The sequence below is a fragment of the Acipenser ruthenus genome, chromosome 28 (assembly GCF_902713425.1).
Source record: "Acipenser ruthenus chromosome 28, fAciRut3.2 maternal haplotype, whole genome shotgun sequence".
Lineage (NCBI taxonomy): Eukaryota > Metazoa > Chordata > Actinopteri > Acipenseriformes > Acipenseridae > Acipenser > Acipenser ruthenus.
Genome location: NC_081216.1, coordinates 15893033 through 15912286, shown reverse-complemented (window position 1 = coordinate 15912286; position 19254 = coordinate 15893033). Strand labels below are relative to the sequence as shown.

At 37.4% G+C, this 19254-nt stretch overlaps 1 protein-coding gene across 4 annotated transcripts in view; it reads right to left on the bottom strand.

Moving 5' to 3' along the window:
• LOC117434639 (potassium voltage-gated channel subfamily KQT member 1-like) overlaps window positions 1-19254 on the bottom strand; it is a 358344-nt gene that overhangs the window by 242999 nt on the left and 96091 nt on the right. For all 4 annotated transcript variants that reach the window (XM_034057236.3, XM_059002773.1, XM_034057235.3 and 1 more), the window contains exon 13: window positions 18652-18775. In XM_034057236.3, coding sequence (XP_033913127.1) covers window positions 18652-18775 — 124 coding nt within the window. The remainder of the gene's footprint in view (window positions 1-18651; window positions 18776-19254) is intronic.

Sequence of the window (19254 nt, the reverse complement as noted above, 5' to 3'; positions counted from 1 at the left end):
GCCCAGTCCCTGCTGATGAGAAGCATCCCCACAGCATGATGCTGCCACCACCATACTTCACTGTAGGGATGGTGTGTCTTGAGGCATGGGCAGTGTTAGGTTTGCACCACACATAGTGCTTTGAGTTTTGGCCAAAAAGCTCTATCTTGGTCTCATCTGACCACAAAACCTTTTCCCACATCGCAGCTGGGTCACTCTCATGCTTTCTGGCAAACTCCAGACGTGCTTTCAGATGGTACTTTGAGTAACGGCTTCTTTCTTGCCACCCTCCCATACAGGCCAGTGTTATGCAGAGCTCTTGATATGGTTGACTGGTGCACCATTACTCCACTCCCAGCCACTGAACTCTGTAGCTCCTTCAAAGTGATTGTTGGCCTCTCTGTGGCTTCGCTCACAAGTCTCCTTGTTTGAGCGCTGAGTTTTGAGGGACGGCCTTTTCTTGGCAGTGCCTGGGTGGTGTGATGCAGCTTCCACTTCCTGATTATTGATCCAACTGTGCTCACTGGGATATCCAAACACTTGGATATTATTTTGTACCCTTTCCCTAATCTATGCATTTGTATTACTTTATCTCTAACTTCTGTAGAATGCTCTTTGGTCTTCATTTTCCTTCAGATTCACAGCCTGACCAAAGATCCTTCAACAGTGGGGTTTTTATCCAGAAAATGTGACAGCAACTTTAATGTTTCACAGGTGGAGGCTAATGGTAAGGTAATTGTGTCCTCGTTAGGGCAATTTCTTTCATCGGTGTAAACTGGGAGCTTCCACAGCACAGGGGCTGAATACTTATGCAAGCAAGATATTTCAGTTTTTTATTTTTCTTAAAAATATTTCCCAACATAAAACCAATGTCACCTTACAATAATTGATTTTGAGTTTCAATGTTTTAAAATAAAATATCAAACAGAAAGAAATTTCAATGTACCATTTGTAATTGAGTAATATGAGAGAATTGGCCAGGGGTCTGAATACTTTTGCAAGGCAATGTATATATATATATATATATATATATATATATATATATATATATATATATATATATACACATTGCCTTGCAAAAGTATCTATATATATAAGCTTAACATTTGCACATAAATAACTAGGTGTCACCCACCAATACAAGAAAGCTCAAAATATAGGTAACAATAATACCTATTGAGTATTGAGTATGCCTTCATTAATGTAATGATGTACTTACACTAATAAAAGCATTATTAGTGCAAATACATCATTACATTAAATGAAGGCATACTCAAACTGTCTTAGAAACTATGTATGTGAAAGTACTGTTTGTTCTTGGCAAGCCAGTTGAATATTTGTGTGGCTTTTCAAACATTTTACTTTGCTTTGGGTTTCTCTGTCGCTCTCATTAGCATCCACGTAATACCACTCTCTAGGGAAGGGTTTAAAGGACTGATGACACAAACACAATAAAATATTTGAGCTGGAAGAAGTTTTTTTAATTTTATTTATCTTTTTTAAGTGCTCTGGGACAGCTGTTGGATGAAAGAGGATTAACTCCTCAATGAAACCCAACAATTAAATACCATGGGGTATATTTACAGAAATCAACTTCTATTGACACATTCTTATTTGTCCATGTATATCGAATCCTATGTAGACTCGCTCGTGCAATTCTGATCATTTTAGATTTGTTCCCCCTGCTTTGCATCCATTAAAAAAAAAAACACATCTTTAGACCCCTGTCTTTTCAGAACAGCCCTGCTAAATTGAATAGAAATTTCAGAATTGAATTGTATAGCAGTGTGATTTGAAGAGAACAGCTTTAGAATAATTCTTCATGGCTTCTCAGATTGGCCTTGTCCAGCTGTTTGGAGGGATGGCCTTTTTTGGGGGGGAAGGGGGGGGGGAGCTAATGCTCCAGGGTCATCACCCTGCTCTTCAGCAACAACTGCTGTGGGACCTTTGACATCTGTAATGAACACAGGGCTTGGCAATCCCCAGGCAGATTCTGAACCTGGGACCTTTGAGTTCAGACTTGACATCAAAACCCAAGAGAAGCAAAGCACAGAGCCATACTGAGTGTCACTGCGGCAGGACCAGTGCTTCACATCAGTCTCTACAGACTAAAGCTCTGTCTATTCTAGAGTACAGGACCCCAATCACAATCTCAGTGTTGGAATTACCCTTTCATTAAGTGATGCTTACCTAGTTTTACTTTAAAAAGTTTCATATTTAATATGATGCGTCAGGGCTGGGCTAAACAAATTGTTCTACCTGAGGTCTGGGCAAATTCATAAACAGTTTTAACATTTAAATTGTATTGTCTGTTAGTTCAAACACAAATAATCAGTTACTAATTTGATACTAATTTGATATTACGATGTGCTACAGCATCATATAGTATTATATCTTTGTGATGCTCATGTCATCTTTTTAACTCCTATTAACAGATAAATGGTTTCCTGGATAAATAATGATCCTGTTAATCCAATACTATTATTAACATTAATTAGGATAGACAACTACAGCTACCTGTATTATCTGCTTTACGAAGTAGAATTCTTGAAAGACAAAAGCACACCAAGTTTCAACATATAAACAAACAATACACACTATAAAATAATCATTCACAATTCTACACACTCTGGAGGAGTATTTAATACATCGGACCAGTAGGAGATCTAAATATGACCACTGTTGAGATTTTTAAGACCGTTCGCTTTGTGCACCAAAACGAACATTTAACAGTATAATTAAAAAAAAAAAAAAAACACAACACACAACACTATTTGACCCACCAGATGAGTTCAAAAGACCCCACAGTGATAAATTATATTCCATACACCTGTGTGGTTTGTGTTACATCACAAAAAAAATAGGATATTGTTTCTCTATATACTGTACAGTATAACCTGTCCAAAAAACCAAAAAATAAATCTATCACTATCTTCAGTGTAAACATACTAGTTTATCTGTTCAACAAAATTCAATTAAGAAATGCTCTGAACTCCGTGTATTAGGACTTCTTTAAAATAGTAAATGCTTTATCAGAAGCAGACAAATACCTAAGTTCATTTAGTTAATGAAACTGTAATTAACTGAATCCAAAACTATTAAAATGTGTCACCTTTTCTTGAAAACCAGCCCGCTTCTTAGATTTACTGAGCACCTTCACTTGCAGGTCACTGGAAGTTGAACAGACTCTATAAAATGTTGCTCTGGGCACACTTTGTTTCAAGTGGCTAAATGCCACAAATAAACAAATGAACATTGTGTGAAACAACTTCTAGCAATACAATGGCTTTACTCTGCTAGTGACAAAGTGAACTGCTCCCTCACAAACTGGGAATTCACAAGGTTTTCAGAACCTGACCTTTTGATAGAAGCAGCTATTGAATATAACTGGCATCCGTTGTTTTGATATTGGTTAAAAAGTTATTCTGACAAGTTATTCAGCAACTCGCTTCCGCAGTAATTTGAAAGGTATTGCCAATCTATGCTTAACTACTTCAGCACCACTGCTATTCAACACAATTCAAAAGGACACGTATGAGTTAAGGTGATAGGACTGTTGTATTATGACTTTAATTCTAATGCAAGTTAGGTGCTTCATTAAAACACCACCTAATACAGCGATGAATCATTAACATATACGTTTTCCCACATTATTCCACAGTTTGAATAATTGAAGCAGGCCATGTAGTCGCGTTTGTTTACAAGTCCCCAATCCCCAAAGGACACAAATGCCCCCCTCACTCCTATTTATTGACCTTAATCATCTATGTGAGCCACATTGGAAACATCACTATTTTTAGCCATGATAGTTTTTTAATTAAACTTGTAAGCTTAAGCTCAGTGTGCTCGACATTTTATGGATGGCTTTTTATAGGAAACACCTAAAAGGCCGATATTTTCAACATGTTCTTACAATTACTGTGTGTGTGTAATATATATATATATATATATATATATATATATATATATATATATTTATATATATACACACATATATATATATATAAATTAAAAAAATGAGGACATGTAGAAAGAAAATGTAAAGCAGAGAAGGAATGGATTGTGAGTGCTTAGAGTAGAGTACCATGTGTGTTCTGTTATATATTACAGAAACCATTTTTTTTATTTTTTGCAGGACTGCTTTGTTTTTTAAACCTGAATGCAGTGTTTCTAATGTGCTCTGGTTTTAGTTTATTAGCTGCAATTACAGAATGTTTTGAGCAATGTGAAATGTGATTGTGAGGGGCATTAAGATACTGGAACAGACCCTTAAAAGAGCACGGGTCACCTCTCCTCCAAATCAGGTGCAGATGAGTAGTTTGCTTTCTCTGAACAGATCCCAAGGCAAGCAGGCAGCCCATTTTAACACACAGCCCTTCCCCCAGCTTCATCCACACCTTTGAAGAACATGAAAGAATGACACGCTGCTGCCACCTGGTGGTGATTTGAAAAACGTTTTCCAGTGTCTGAACAGTTTGAGACAACATTATTGAGATGTAGCACATCCCCTGAACCAGCCAGTCACCAGCTCCCCCTTCTGGACAGGATAAGACAAAGGAAACAAAATACATCACATGTATGGTAACACCTTTAGAGCAAGTTTTAGATCAACAAAAACACAGGATGTTAAATGCACTTAAAAAAAAGTATTACTCACTATTATTCGAATTAAAATATAAAAATGTTTTGTCAGTTCACTATATCACTCCATAGCTTTCTGTCAACTTGTTTACAACTGTGTTTCTTTACATTCCCCAAAAATGCTTTTGTTTTTAAGGGCACTGCCTTAAAACCTGATATCCACTGTTTCATTCAAAAAGGCTTTGTTTGTGTGTGTTTAAATTTCACAGCATTCACTTAACACTGCATACTGATGTTAGACAAATCAGTGTAACGAATCTCATGCAGTACTTTCCTCCCACATCCCAACTTGAATCCCTTTCAATAAGACAATAGCAGATATGCCAACGACTAAACTACAGCTTGTGTTCACAATGGACCTGGGTTCATCAAGGCCAAGATGAGTTCAATATCTGGAAACTATTCAGGGATCATGTGCTTATGCAATTAGCCCATTAGTGGATATTAAGATTACCTTAAGTTTGAGCTGTTTGTTTTCACTAAGCTAGTCCTATTTATTCCTGAAATATGCAGCAGGCACGGTTCCACTTATTTAATAACTAATGGTGCGCAATAATGCTGCTAATGGCACTATAGCATGTTATCAGAGCCTTGCTTCATTACACTGGAAGAGCTTGACATAAAACAAGCTGGAGACTTCTGGGAAAACTTAAAAGCAACGTGAATGTCAATGTAAAATATTACAGATAACAATGCATTTTAAATAAAACTAGTAATAACAACTCTAAATGGTACTTAAAGTACTGTTTTTCATTCACAAAAAGTGTAAATACCTTTTAAAACTATAAGAAACAGTCAAATAGACAAGCGGTTTGGCTAGCGCTTTCTTGGGTGTTTACTTTGCCTAGTTTCCGCCTTCAATATACTCCCATTGCTTGGGAGGTGTACACTTTTTAACCCATCCTTAGCACCATTGATTAAACAGAAAAAGAAGACCCTCCATCTTTAGTTCTCTCTCCCTCCCTTTCCAATGAAACTTTCAAAATTAAAGACAACCAGGATGGGCCATCCAAATCCATAAAACACCACAGACAGGAAGTTCATATTTTATATATATATAGATTACACATTAGCTGGCATTATGAAACATTTGCAGTAAATAGCATCATGTTAATACAAATTCATATCACTAGCAAACAGGCCAACTTAGTTTAGTTGTCTGCTATTTTGAGTTGAGTTACCTTCCTCTACTGCCACAGTTGTCTGCAGTTTTGTGTGGAGTTACCTTTCCCTGACCTGTATAGAGTGTATATAGTGCTGAAACAGTTCAGCTGTTCCTAACACTCCTGCAGGTGACTAACCTACTTTTTAAATAATGGCTTGCCCCTTATTAGTCTCAAACAACCTTCAAAATCACTGGAGTGCAGGCCCGCTGTAATGCACAAAGAATGATGATCTCCTTTTCAACCTGAAACACTGATGGTTCAGCAGACCTCAAGACAGTGAATAGAGAGGAAGGAGAGGAAGTGTAGCCCTACACTAAACCCACAGGTACCACAGAATACTAGAAACAAAAGGAGTATTTACTGAGAATTTCATCAGCATCATTTCTGAAGACCGCATTTAAAATTCTGTTTGTCATTTATAAATGACAGTTGTTTTTTTAAAGTGATTACAACAAAGTGTCTCGTTTCAGAATTACAATACGGACTGAAAAGCATTTCAAATTGAAATGTCCAAGTCACTAGCACTAAAAAAGAAATGGAATAAAATGTGTAATACCACCAAAACTAAAAGGGAACACCACCATCCCCAAGAATATACTTTTTTCCAGCTAGACAATGCAAAAGCCAAACAGTCAAGTACATTGTTAGATCTAAGTAGACTGCTGTTATTTTAAGAAATTAACTGAGATTATCGTGTAACATTCATAGCTTCTGACATCTCAAACACAGTAACCTACAATGACCGATTCTGACAGTCCTTGGCTAGATAAAACTCTGCAGCTGCTATTTTATACATTTTACAACCAAGGAAAGGACATTTTGCCTTGTCATCCTTAGGTGACAGCTATGGCCAAAAGTTTTGCATCACCCTATAGAATGAACACACTTTGCTTCATAAAGTCGAATGAAATGTTACGTAGATATTGAATTACATACGGCTTTGTAGTACTCCATATACTCAATGAAAAACGGACAAATTGAGACTTTTGTGATATCATTTTGTAGTGTCTTTGATTATGTGATGTTAAATAAAATATCTATGTTGTTCATTATTATTATTATTATTATTATTATTATTATTATTATTATTATTATCATCATCGTCATCATCATCTCTCAATCCTAAAATTCTAGGTGATGCAAAACTTTTGGCCAAAGCTGTACTTTATAAGAACATGTCACCACAGACTTAATACCGGCGGGTGTCGTTATCACCAGATTTAAATGTGCTATTTCGCAATCATGTCCAAAATTCTGTGCATTACTGATTTCTGAGCTTAACTCATTTGATGCTGCTGACACATGTGAAATGATATGCTGTTTCTTTGCATTAGTTGGATGTGTAATAAAAGGATTGTTCAAAGTGCTGCACCCCACAGCTGCTCTGCAGAATGACTGAGCTGCTTTGCATCAGATAATGGCTACAGGGTTCAGTACCAGAAGTATATAGGTCACATGACATTATTGTTACATTGTATTAATAGACCTGGAATGAAATTATGCACTATGTGGCTCGTGAACTATGTCATTTTAGTTTAGAATAACGTTTATTAAAAATGTTGGTTTAGAATAAAGAGTACATTTCTCCAATATAGCAAAGCCTGAAAAACGTCAGTTTGAAATGGTACCTGGAGTACAACGGCTGTTTTAGTCGTTCTGAACTATACAGGTTGAAGGCTTTAGATGCCTTCTAAATCAAGAGCCAATTCTGTTTCACATTGAAATCAAAGAAAAACTAAAGTGAAGGTACCGAGGTAACTTGGTACACAAGACTATCCCTTTGATATTCTCTCTCCTTTGACCCCTGCTTATACAGCACTCTCAAAGAAAGATGCCCCTATTTAAAAACAACAGGAATGTTATTTTATAAACTGTGTTGGCAGGTTGTAAAGCGGGCTGTAAATCATCATTAAGGTTTGATCCGTGTGACATCAAAAGTGCTCCCTGACGAAGCAGAACAGTTCCGCTAATATGAATCATAATGACTTCTAATGTTGCGTTTTCTTTAAGAACAGCTTGCTCCTTCCAGAGGGGGGAAACGTGAGCCCAGAAAGCAAAGGGTGAGAGCAGGTGTAAGGAAGCCATGGGGGTCCCGGAGCACTGAATACTGCTGCCTGCCCTTCTGCACACTTCTAGTCAAAACGCTCAGTAGGCAGTGGTGCTTAGGCACAGCCAGGTGTTCAAATTGACAATGGCCCATTATGAGCCAACAGTTACTGGACCATGATCCCTGCATGGCTCTGTAGATGTGTTGTTTTAAGAAATGGACCCCTCCCAAGAAGCATATGCCATGTAGGAAGAACTGCCACTTCCTAAAGGAAATACTAAGTTTTCCTTTGTGCTACAGTAAACAGCTAAAATAAGCATGATTGTTATTATTATTATTATTTTGTTGAATGATAATTCAAATTTGCCTGAAATGTGTATGTGTGTGTGTGTGTAAATATAGTAGATATTGATGCAATAATGTAAATTATGTTAAGCTATACTGTTTAATTATTCTTCCTTAACTGTAGATTACAGAAAATACAGAATAAGGTGATTTATATCAGCTACTCTGTCCTTGAGTGGGGTGGACAGCAGCTTGCATTATACAGTACCCTATATAATAACGCATGGATAGTGCTTAAATTGTGCTTAGGTATATACAGTAATAAAGTAAATCATAAATACGTGCCAGGTCTTAAAATAATGTAAGCAGTGCAATGAAAACTTGTAGTTTACCTTTGGGAAGACATAAACAGCTGCTATAGTAACAGAGTATGTGATCTATGATCTCTTGTTGATATATCTATTCCCCTGTTTCCATTGCCTGCCACTCCCGGCTATGGCTGCCCATGGCTGCCCACGGCAACAAAGCAGGGTGTTTCCATGGCTCGCCCAAGCAGCTGAGTGCAGCTATCTGGTCAGCCAAGGGGTGCATTTAGAGAAGAAACCGACAAGGAAATCGTTACCATTGTGGACGATTTTCATTCATATATTGTATTTCTTTAAAATAAGCTTTATTGTACTCGCCGAAAGCAGAGAATGTTCATCCTGCTTCGGCACGAGACAAAAGTCTAAAGTGGCATTGCTTTTTTTAGTATTCATGATAAACACAATGACAAAACATGGCTGTTTGTTTGGCTGTGCTCTCCTCCTTAAACAGGTTCCTGTAGTGCCAGCCAGTGGAAATGAGGCAGAAGTATAGAAATGTATTATTTGTAAATAAATAAATAAAATTAAATGACAGGGAACTGTCAAACGTCTAGCTTTGGCTTTACTTGTATCAGTCATGGCAATCAGGCATTATTACATAGAATTTACCAAGTTTCTTTATTATTATTTGTTTATTTAGCAGACGCCTTTATCCAAGGCGACTTACAGAGACTAGGGTGTGTGAACTATGCATCAGTTGCAGAGTCACTTACAATTACATCTCACCTGAAAGACGGAGCACAAGGAGGTTAAGTGACTTGCTCAGGGTCACACAATGAGTCAGTGGCTGAGGTGGGATTTGAACCGGGGACCTTCTGGTTACAAGCCGGTTTCTTTAACCACTGGACCACACAGCCTCCTATATATCTTACAATCTATATCTTACAAATGAAACCAATGCCTGAAATAAATAACACACACTTTACCTTTGTTTATATTACTCCAGAGATTTTTTTTTTTATTCTAATATCGTTATCTAGTTTTCATTCAGCTTATTCAAAGTGAAAGAATATTTGAACATGAAAATTCAATGTTTGACCTAGACATCAGGGTGTTTCAATGATGCACCTTTTATCATTTAGGGGTGGGTGCCTGTTTGAAACAGACCCATTTAAAATGTCAATGCATTTAAGATTCACATGAGTTTACATGACCCTTATTCTTTTATAGCCGTTCTTTGTTTTCAGGTGGACCAAAAACACTCAGTTACTGATTATGTTTTTAATGAAGGAAATTGGCACATACTATAGCACTCACTCCAGGGCTTATTGAATATATGTGATGGAAACTGGATAACCTGCAGGCAGTGTATATGATGGATGAACCTTATTGCATGAGACTCACATGCTTATACTGATTCGTCTCCTGGACACACACATGCTGTGTATACATATTAGGGACAAAACATGTTTTTTCATGTCCAAATATTCTTTCCAACTAATATTCAAACATTCTGTTATTTTGAATTACCTGAAACAGAACTGTATAATTAGTACCAGCCAACAAATCAATTCAGTACATAATTAATTTGCTTTGTTGTGACTTGAATCATGTATTTTAGTCTATTCTGTATTGCTTACTCAACTGTTCTAGAAAGTTACAGCTGAATTACAACATTAACAACTACAACATTCTGAATGTTAGATTTACTTTTGGCATCAAAGTGTCTAAATGTAAACTGCGGTTTACTGTAGTTGGTGTAAAAGTTTATAAATATCTGTAAAATGTAGAAGCTAAGTGCCCACTCCCAAATGATAAAAGGCACATTACAGCCATCACTGACAAGGAGCTGTGTTGTACATGTTAACTGTGGCTATTCAAACATTTACATAATGGGAAGGATACTGACATGGATAACTACAAGCAAGTAGAACACTGAACCTCCATCAGAAGCCTCTTTCATGTTGATCCCTGCTTTTCCTCAGTAGCTTGTTGCTCTGTGATTAACGACAGAGCTGAGTAGCAATAACCATTCTGCATTTCAAAGAGAGCGTGCCAGCAAGCAAGCAAGGCCAAGTTTGAACAGATGGGTTCTATTAGAATGCGTGGACCACTTGAAAGTAGAAAAAGTAATGTTTGTATAAACATCCTTTCTAATTGTTTTAAACAGGGAACTTAGATCAGGGGTTTTCAACCTGATTCTGTACCCCCTCTGGACGGGAGGTTTCAGCTAAAATACCCTTTACAATTTTCGCAAACTGAATGGTACCACAGTTACAATAAAAGGCAGAAAAAATCTGATTAACACATTTCTTTTTTCCCCTGTTTATTTAATATATAATTTTTCACAACAGTTTGGGACTTATAAACTGCTGGTTTAGGATAGAATACGAACACAGTAGGCTTAATTCTTAAAACTTAATTACATGTCTTTGGATGCACAGAATTAAAAGACAGTATTTAGGAATCTCTTTGGAAACACTGCCATTCACTTTTTATTCGGTTATTATAAATAATAATAAATAGTCTGCACTGTAAATGTTTATCACGTTACCATTTACTTCCCAGCTCAGCATAATTTTGAGTGTCATTTAAAATGTTTACAATTTCAAAAACATAACAACTAACAATGATAAACTTTTGTTTTTATTAAAGCCAGCATACTAATTATGCAAAAGGTATAACTTTGTCACTTTGTACTTTCTGTATCCAAATTAAACAAGTCGCTATTGCTAAATGCAGCCAAGTCTAATAAATAGAACAAAAACCGTCAAAGTATGAGTATTGTTATTATTATAGGCACAATCAGCAGATGCCTGCTCCACCAATAATATATCAGAGTGGAAATCTGCTCAATTTAAATGACGCGTGAGTACAGGTGGAAAGTGCAGAAGTAACAGATTCTATGTTTTAATACCGTTAAAAAATCATTATTTTCTTTTACTTTCATTTTTATGTGTGCATCCTGTGTACCCCCTATGATCCTTAGAAGTACCCCCAGTTGAAAACCCCTGACAGATGATATGCAATGGTTCTCAGTACACCAGATACATTTCACATTATCTGATGAAACCAGCAATCTTCCGATCGCTTGATTTTGGGGAAGGGAGAGGGAAAGTCCAGTGCAAAGACAGGGATCTTTTTTGGGGGGCCTCAGTAATGGACAAAACAAAGGAAACACAAACGTTTTCCAGTTCATATATGTACTGTATGTATATGGTTTTGTAGCAATATCCAGCCTAATATGAATTTTAGTTAATCTGGGTGCCTACAGCCCTCCTATACCCAAGACGGTGTTTCTGAACAAGGCTGTCTCCAATAGGCAGCTAATGTGATTAAGGGTTAGAATAAGGCTTTTATATCACACACCTCGAGTCAGGTTTTTATTTCTCTAACTCATCAGTTGCAGGCTGCAATATGAATTTATTTTGGATGGATGATTACTGAATTGAAATTCAACAGGAAGAAATATTTCATCTTCTACAGGTATGGCATTCAAGTACCTGCCACTTACTACAAAGTGTTACACCCCCACCTCTTCTGCACACACCCTTATAAAAGTGACAGCTGGTAACAACGGCCTACCCCCTAAACAACCTACAGAAGCCCATTTCAAACGATCCGACAGTCAGGACTGGGAGGGGCAGACACCAGGAGTATTTGGGTTTGGTATGGTATAGAATGCAGGCTGTGCGGGTCTCGCATAAAGCAATGTTTGGCTTTGAATTAGCAGAACAAAGAGCGGGACTGAGTAATGACTGCAGGGGGCATTCTGGGACAACGTGTGATTAGTAACAGATTACAGTGAAAGCCACCCAAAACGCTGCAGTTTCCTTTCATTTCAGTGGATTCATTCGGAACCTGTTCTTTGATCCCTTTCTCCCCCCCCCCATGTGATCTAATTAAGTCTTGAGGTGCGCACCCTGTGCTGTGGGTATGTTATGGCTGTGAGTGATCTGTGTATGTGGCCCTGTCCGTCTATGGGTCGGTGGGTAGATGAAGCACACTGAAGCTCCAGGAAACTCACTCCTACGTGCCAAATAGTTTCCTGCTTCCAATAATTCTGTAATTTCAGGAAGTATTTAGTATATTTGGTAATATTTAGTTCCATATTTACGTTTTTTAAAGACTGTCACTATACCACCTACTTCCTACATATTAAAATAATTCTCTGCATCTATGATATGTCTTGGGATGGAGTGCTTTTAAGACATGGTCCGAAGTCAGAAGTTGTAAAGACAGAAATACATTTACAGGTAGTTTGATTTTCATAAATTAACACACAGAGCCCTAATTTATTCTATACAATCAGTTACAGTATTCAGATCCACTGAAAACATTTATACAAAAGATAACGAACAAGCTGGTGACACCATCTGTTCTTGTTTTAATATTGATTTAATATTTTGATCAGAATGTTTATCAAACTGACAGTATAAAATGAGATAGATAACTCCACTTGATCCAAACAAGCTGGAGATTTCACACACTCCATGATCATTCTCTTTGAACCTTTAATCACCTCTGATTATTTAGAATGACAGCTGTAATACACATTCCTATATTATCTGGTATAAATGTTTTTCACGTTGATTAATTGTACAATTCAACACTGTGGATTTGTCAAAGAAACCACAGCAAATGCATTGTAGCCAGCTATACCTAATTGCAAATGAACTGCAATTAAGTCAGTTCCATAGGTGCAATGCATCAGTAGCAAGATACATAACCATCTGAAATAGTTTTGGTTAGAGAGATAAGTTTTAGGTGACATTACTCTTTTTAGTTGTTTATCCTTGACACAGAAACTACTATATAGTCTCCAGGCTACTAAAGTGTACAAAAGTGGGTTGAAATCAGTTTCATTTACCATCAAGAAAACAATTTGCTCTTCTTTTTATTTAAAATTATCCGCCACAAAAACTGAAACATTTAACCTGGAGCATTACAATAATAAATGATCTGTTCTACTCTTCAGAACTGTCTGAAACAATAAATGGACAGCAGTTTGTAACCTGGGTGGTATTTTCGTGAAAAGTATTACCCTTAAGTAATTACCGCACACCATTCTTTGTAGTTCACATTCAAAGCCAGCCAATGTTTGGATATTTATCCTGGGACACTACCCTCCTGTCATCTCCCAGGACTGGACTCTGTTTCCAGTCACTACCACTGGCTGTTCCCTGCTCCGTTGTCATATTAAAAGACACATTAAAGGGAAAGGCAATTGTTTGATCTTGCTTGGTTTGGCCTACCTACTATCCTCCCTTCACATCATATAAGAAAACCATCAAACACTCTCTTCAATGGTAGTGCTATATGTGTTCTTTGAAAAGGCACGGCTTACTGCGCAAAGCATTTTCCTCACAGGTCAAGGGAGAAGGCACAAGTCCAGTTACAGCTTTCATCAACTGCCTATATAACGGTATTTCTGGTCGAAAGGATTATGGTTGAGGGAATAGTGTCTAATTAAGCTGCGGTTACCTCCCACCTCGCAATATAGTGGATATATTGTTCGAGACAGGGCTGTTTTTCAGTCAGTGTGGTGAAGCAGGATTGCAGACACCAGCCATTAGGTGGTCATCTAGAGTTCAGGTCCACACATACTCCGGTCAGATCGATATTCTGGGAAGAATTAGGAATTTCTGCTATATCCAGTTATTATTATTATTATTTATTTCTTAGCAGACGCCTTTATCCAGGGCGACTTACAATTGTTACAAGATATCACATTATTTTTACATACAATTACATTTTTTTTTTTATTTATTTATTTTTTTTTACACGTTTTTACATACAATTACCCATTTATCAGTTGGGTTTTTACTGGAGCAATCTAGGTAAAGTACCTTGCTCAAGGGTACAACAGCAGTGTCCCCCACCTGGGATTGAACCCACGACTCTCCGGTCAAGAGTCCAGAGCCCTAACCACTACTCCACTCTGCTGCAGTTACAATAAATGGGATGAGGGGAGAGTCAAAAGCTGAAATTGTTTGTGCGTGTTCTATTATTATTATTATTACTATTATTATTATTATTATTATTATTATTATTATTATTATTATTATTATTATTATTATTATTATTGCGGATAACCAAATTTATCTAATTTTTTTTCAAAGTAACCAAGCACATGATTTCTTGCCCGATCATTCTACTGTTTTAATCTTTTAGGACAGAACTTTGTAATTGCACTTTTATCTAATCTTGGGACCAATATTGTATTCTGAAAGCTTATTTTTATGCTTATTTTAAGTATTCCTAAAAACACACACACGCTATACTGTGACATCGATTGGTTTACAATGCAATAAATGCATTTCAGTTTGAAAGGATATCTGTTGGCCCGACACTCTTACTTAATTTTGCACCCAGTTGTTATGCTAGTTTATACTACTTTCCCTTATATGAACCCGTCAATGCTCATTTTCCATTTCCATTGTGTGTCACATGCGAACACACACACGGGTTTACAGGAGTTGTGTGTTTAACAAAGTAATGTATTTACCGTATGACTCATTCAAAGGATACACCCTTGAATAGCACAGCACCCCCCCCCCACATCATTATTACATCACTTCTGTCCTGTCCTGTCTAGACAGCCAGGAGGATATCATGCAAGAGTCTTGCTTACTCTATTGTAAGAACAAGCTTGCAGTCTGCTGAGGACCCTTTCAGGTCTGAGGAAAATACAGATGTAACATAAATATGTGCAGGTTATGTAGTATTTTTTTTTACAAATACCAATACACTGACTCCCTGAAGGTGCAAGGACTGAGCCCCCAGCACACAGAGCAGTGCATTCTGAATCATAGAGCTGTCAGCACCGTCCAGCACAGTTTACTGATGACATTTCCTCCTCTGTTCACACTCATTCACAGACAACAGGAAATGACAAGAAGGTGACTCATTATCATCCCTATAATGACACCTACCTGAGAAAAGAAAAGCAGCTGAAACAGGAAAGAAAACTCTCAACTGAGGTGAAAAGAAAGCTTCCAGCCACAGCTGCCTGTCTCAGTTTAACATGTTACAACTGAGCTGTAAGAACAAAAAACACAAAAACACAGATACTGACAACTAAAGTGAGTTATTGTAAGCTACTGTGCTTACTTGCTGGTCATTACGTACACATCATCAAAAAAAGTATCCGTAAGCCAAAAGTGCAATACATATTGAGTTACTGTATACAGATATTGACTGGAGTTTATGTTTTTAGTAGAAAACTGTTGCCCTGACGGTTTGAACAGTGACAGAAAGCAGGCAGCAATGGACACAACTAAAGACTGAGGGCTTTATTGCCCACTGGAGGTAATATTTCAACCCAAGGGGACAGTTTTCCACTAGAAATTCAAAACTACAGTCGATATCTGTTTTATTAAACTATTTTTTATTGAAGTCACACATGCGCCATTGTTTTTGACAACCTGAAAAGGCTTGGTTGATGATTTTAAATTGTAAAATACTTATACAAAAGAAAGATTAAGGGATCGTACAGTCCTTTAGGAGGAGAGCTGTGTTAATATTTGTAGAGAGGCTACTTCAATAGAGAATTAAGTTTTCAGCAGGTGTTAGTCTAAATCTTTAGAGGCCACGATCTGGTTAAGTGTGGTCCTCATGAGCACCAACCAAATGTTATTGCGATTCCTGGTGCAGTCAGTCAACCGAGACTCGAATCCATGATTTCATTAACAATGACTTTGAACAAAGTGCATCCAGGCACAGGAAATCAAGTGGTTTGTGAGTTAGTTCTCTGTGGTGTCTTTGAAGTGTAGGGAGACGGGGCCAGCTTTCACTGTCTGGAGCAAGCCTGTGGATAACCCGGTGAGAAACGCCAATCCAACAAGCAAAGAATCCTTTTGTTTGCTCCTCGGGTCTTTGATAGCATGCCAAGCACATTTATCTTGGGCGAGAAGCTTTGAATTATTTTCAATTAAAGTATTAACTGCACGGCCCATTGTCTTCATATTTTACTTCATAAAAGTTAACTTTTATAGAATATCAAACAAAAATAAGCTTTCCTCACGGAAAGTCAAAATTGAACACTGCTGACAGAATTAAATACATCCCTTAAGGGTTTATTGTTGAATGGCCTGGAAACGTTTGCAACAGGAAATACAACAAGACTTGATATGCTTCTTTACAACTGGCTAAGCAAGCAATATTAAAATAAATAATATAGAAAAATGTAATTATCCCTGACTAATTAAATACTGTACCTTGAAGTATCCTTTATGGTACTATGGTACCAATACTAAACCTCTGTACTTATCATTCAAGCCAGAGGAAAAAGTGTGTCAAACTCAATGAACAACCATTTTTTTCTTTCTTTAATAGTTTGTAGGACCTCTTACTCAAACACATGATGGAATGTGACAGGCAGCGTTCTGCTACCTACGAGGAGCTACAACCACATTTATGAAATCAGCAGCCAAGCTTGCAGTTGGCAATGAAGCTTTTGTCTGCCTTTGTCTGCCTTTGTATCTTCAACTCAATACATTGAGGAGAACCTTACAGAATACAGAGGGGAGTATCTACATAACCCTGGCACTGAATCAATTGACCAAACCTGTAGCGTATTGTGAATCCTTGATTTAACCAGGAAAGCCATGTTGAGATGAAAAGCCTTGTTTACAAGGGATGCCTGCCCAGAAATCAATATAACATCATCGCACCTCAGTCCCGTCAACAGCTTAATAGCAGAGTGCCATTATCACACTAACACTCCATGTACACATTAAAAAAACACACACACACAAGTACATTTATAGTGCTCAAATTATTTTACATTTATAAATCATTGCGCTGACTGTTCTCTGTATACATTACATTATGTAAAAATATAAATCTGTAAAGAACCCCATATATAGCATTTTTTTTATTCCTTCATTGTTTTTTTAATCATTAACAGGCTGTTTTAAAAAGCTGGGTAAAAGTCAGAACTGAATGAGACTAAGTACTGTTACATGTCTTTAAGACATTATTAAGATAAAGTGCTACAGTATTAGACTTCTAAGGTACAATTAAGAACACTGAGGTCTTTTCTAGGTTGGATATATGATGGCATTGGTTAAACAGCCAGCTTCTAAACTTGGTTTGCCTTGAGGGCTCCTAAACTTTGATCTACAACCCAAGACACTACCTTTGATTGTCTGCAAACACTTCTGAAGTGCTGTGAAGAACCACATCTGATGTCAAAGACACTTAAACTGAGTAAGACTCAAAGAAATACCCAAAAAGGCAAAGACAGTTTTTGATGTGGTGAGATCCAAGTTGGAAGAGCATTGGCGGTTTCAGATGTAAGAATGAGGCAGACACAAACTGAGCACCTTTCAAAGACACCCAAGATATTCTCTATGCAAATGTTGAATTAGACTTGTCACTTGAACTTCAAGAGTTGGTGTGGCAATGCGCCCCGCCCCTGTGTGCATTTGTGTGTTATGTGTTGCGTGTTGCGTGTGTAAATGTTGGTGTATAGATTGGTACACGGGATATAAACGGGTCTGTGTTTCACGTGTATTTAAAGTGTAGATTTGTATTTAGGCACGAGGAGAGCACAAATCACTTCACGTGCTGGTTAAATGTAATATGTGAGCACGGGGTTGCACAGAATTAATTCACGTGCTGGGATTCAAGTGAATAATTAATTAGTAATTGAATCCCAGCACAACAGTATATATAGAGACACGTAGCACTCAGTCAGGTTTAGGTGTTCGGTGAGTGGAGAACGGGATTGGAGACGGAGGCAAACAAACACGGTGAGTACAAAACACTTATAATTATATCACTTATTTTAACTCCTTTCTCTCTCACCCGTTCTCCTCTTCCGAACACCCAACCCTGAGTGCAAGAAATGTGCGTCTATATATACTATTGTGCTGGGATTCAATTACTAATTAATTATTCACTTGAATCCCAGCACGTGAATTAATTCTGTGCAACCCCGTGCTCACATATTACATTTAACCAGCACGTGAAGTGATTTGTGCTCTCCTCGTGCCTAAATACAAATCTACACTTTAAATACACGTGAAACACAGACCCGTTTATATCCCGTGTACCAATCTATACACCAACATTTACACACGCAACACGCAACACATAACACACAAATGCACACAGGGGCGGGGCGCATTGCCACAGTTGGCCATCTCTTTGTGAAATAAAACTCCCTTCAAAATGAGTTAAGAGTTTGGTAAAAAGACGCAGATTCTCTGGTCTTACTCACTGTGAGATGTGTGTGACGGGGGTCAGGGCACTTTCTCCCTCCAGTTCAAGGTCTTCCCCGAAGCTGTATGTTCTGTGGATAGCTCCTGGTTGGTGGACTTCAAGAAAACCAGATGATTTTTTTACTGAATGTAAAAAAGTTTAAAAAATACAAGACAGTCAGGCATCAATCTTTAAACCAAAGCTACTTGAACAAAAGTTATTGTATTTCTTGCTCTTATTGTATTACTTGTATTGTAACGCTTGAAATGTTTTTGCTTACGATTGTAAGTCGCCCTGGATAAGGGCGTCTGCTAAGAAATAAATAATAATAAACCAAAGCTGCACCACGATAAAACAACAGCTCTTATACTGAATCTACCTGTTCAAATAGAGGGTCTGGAACTAATTTCGCCTACCGGTATATAACTTGGAGAAATGACATGCAAAAAGTTCAGCTGAAGCTATAAAAGTATGAAATAACCATAGAAGGAAAGTGATCGAACCAAAGTTGTATTAATAGTCTTGTAAAATAACCTCTTCAGGCTTGGCAACTGATGAACAGAAAAAACACTATATTGTCAGAAAACTTTAATTGCAATTGTTAGTGTACCCGTTAATTCCT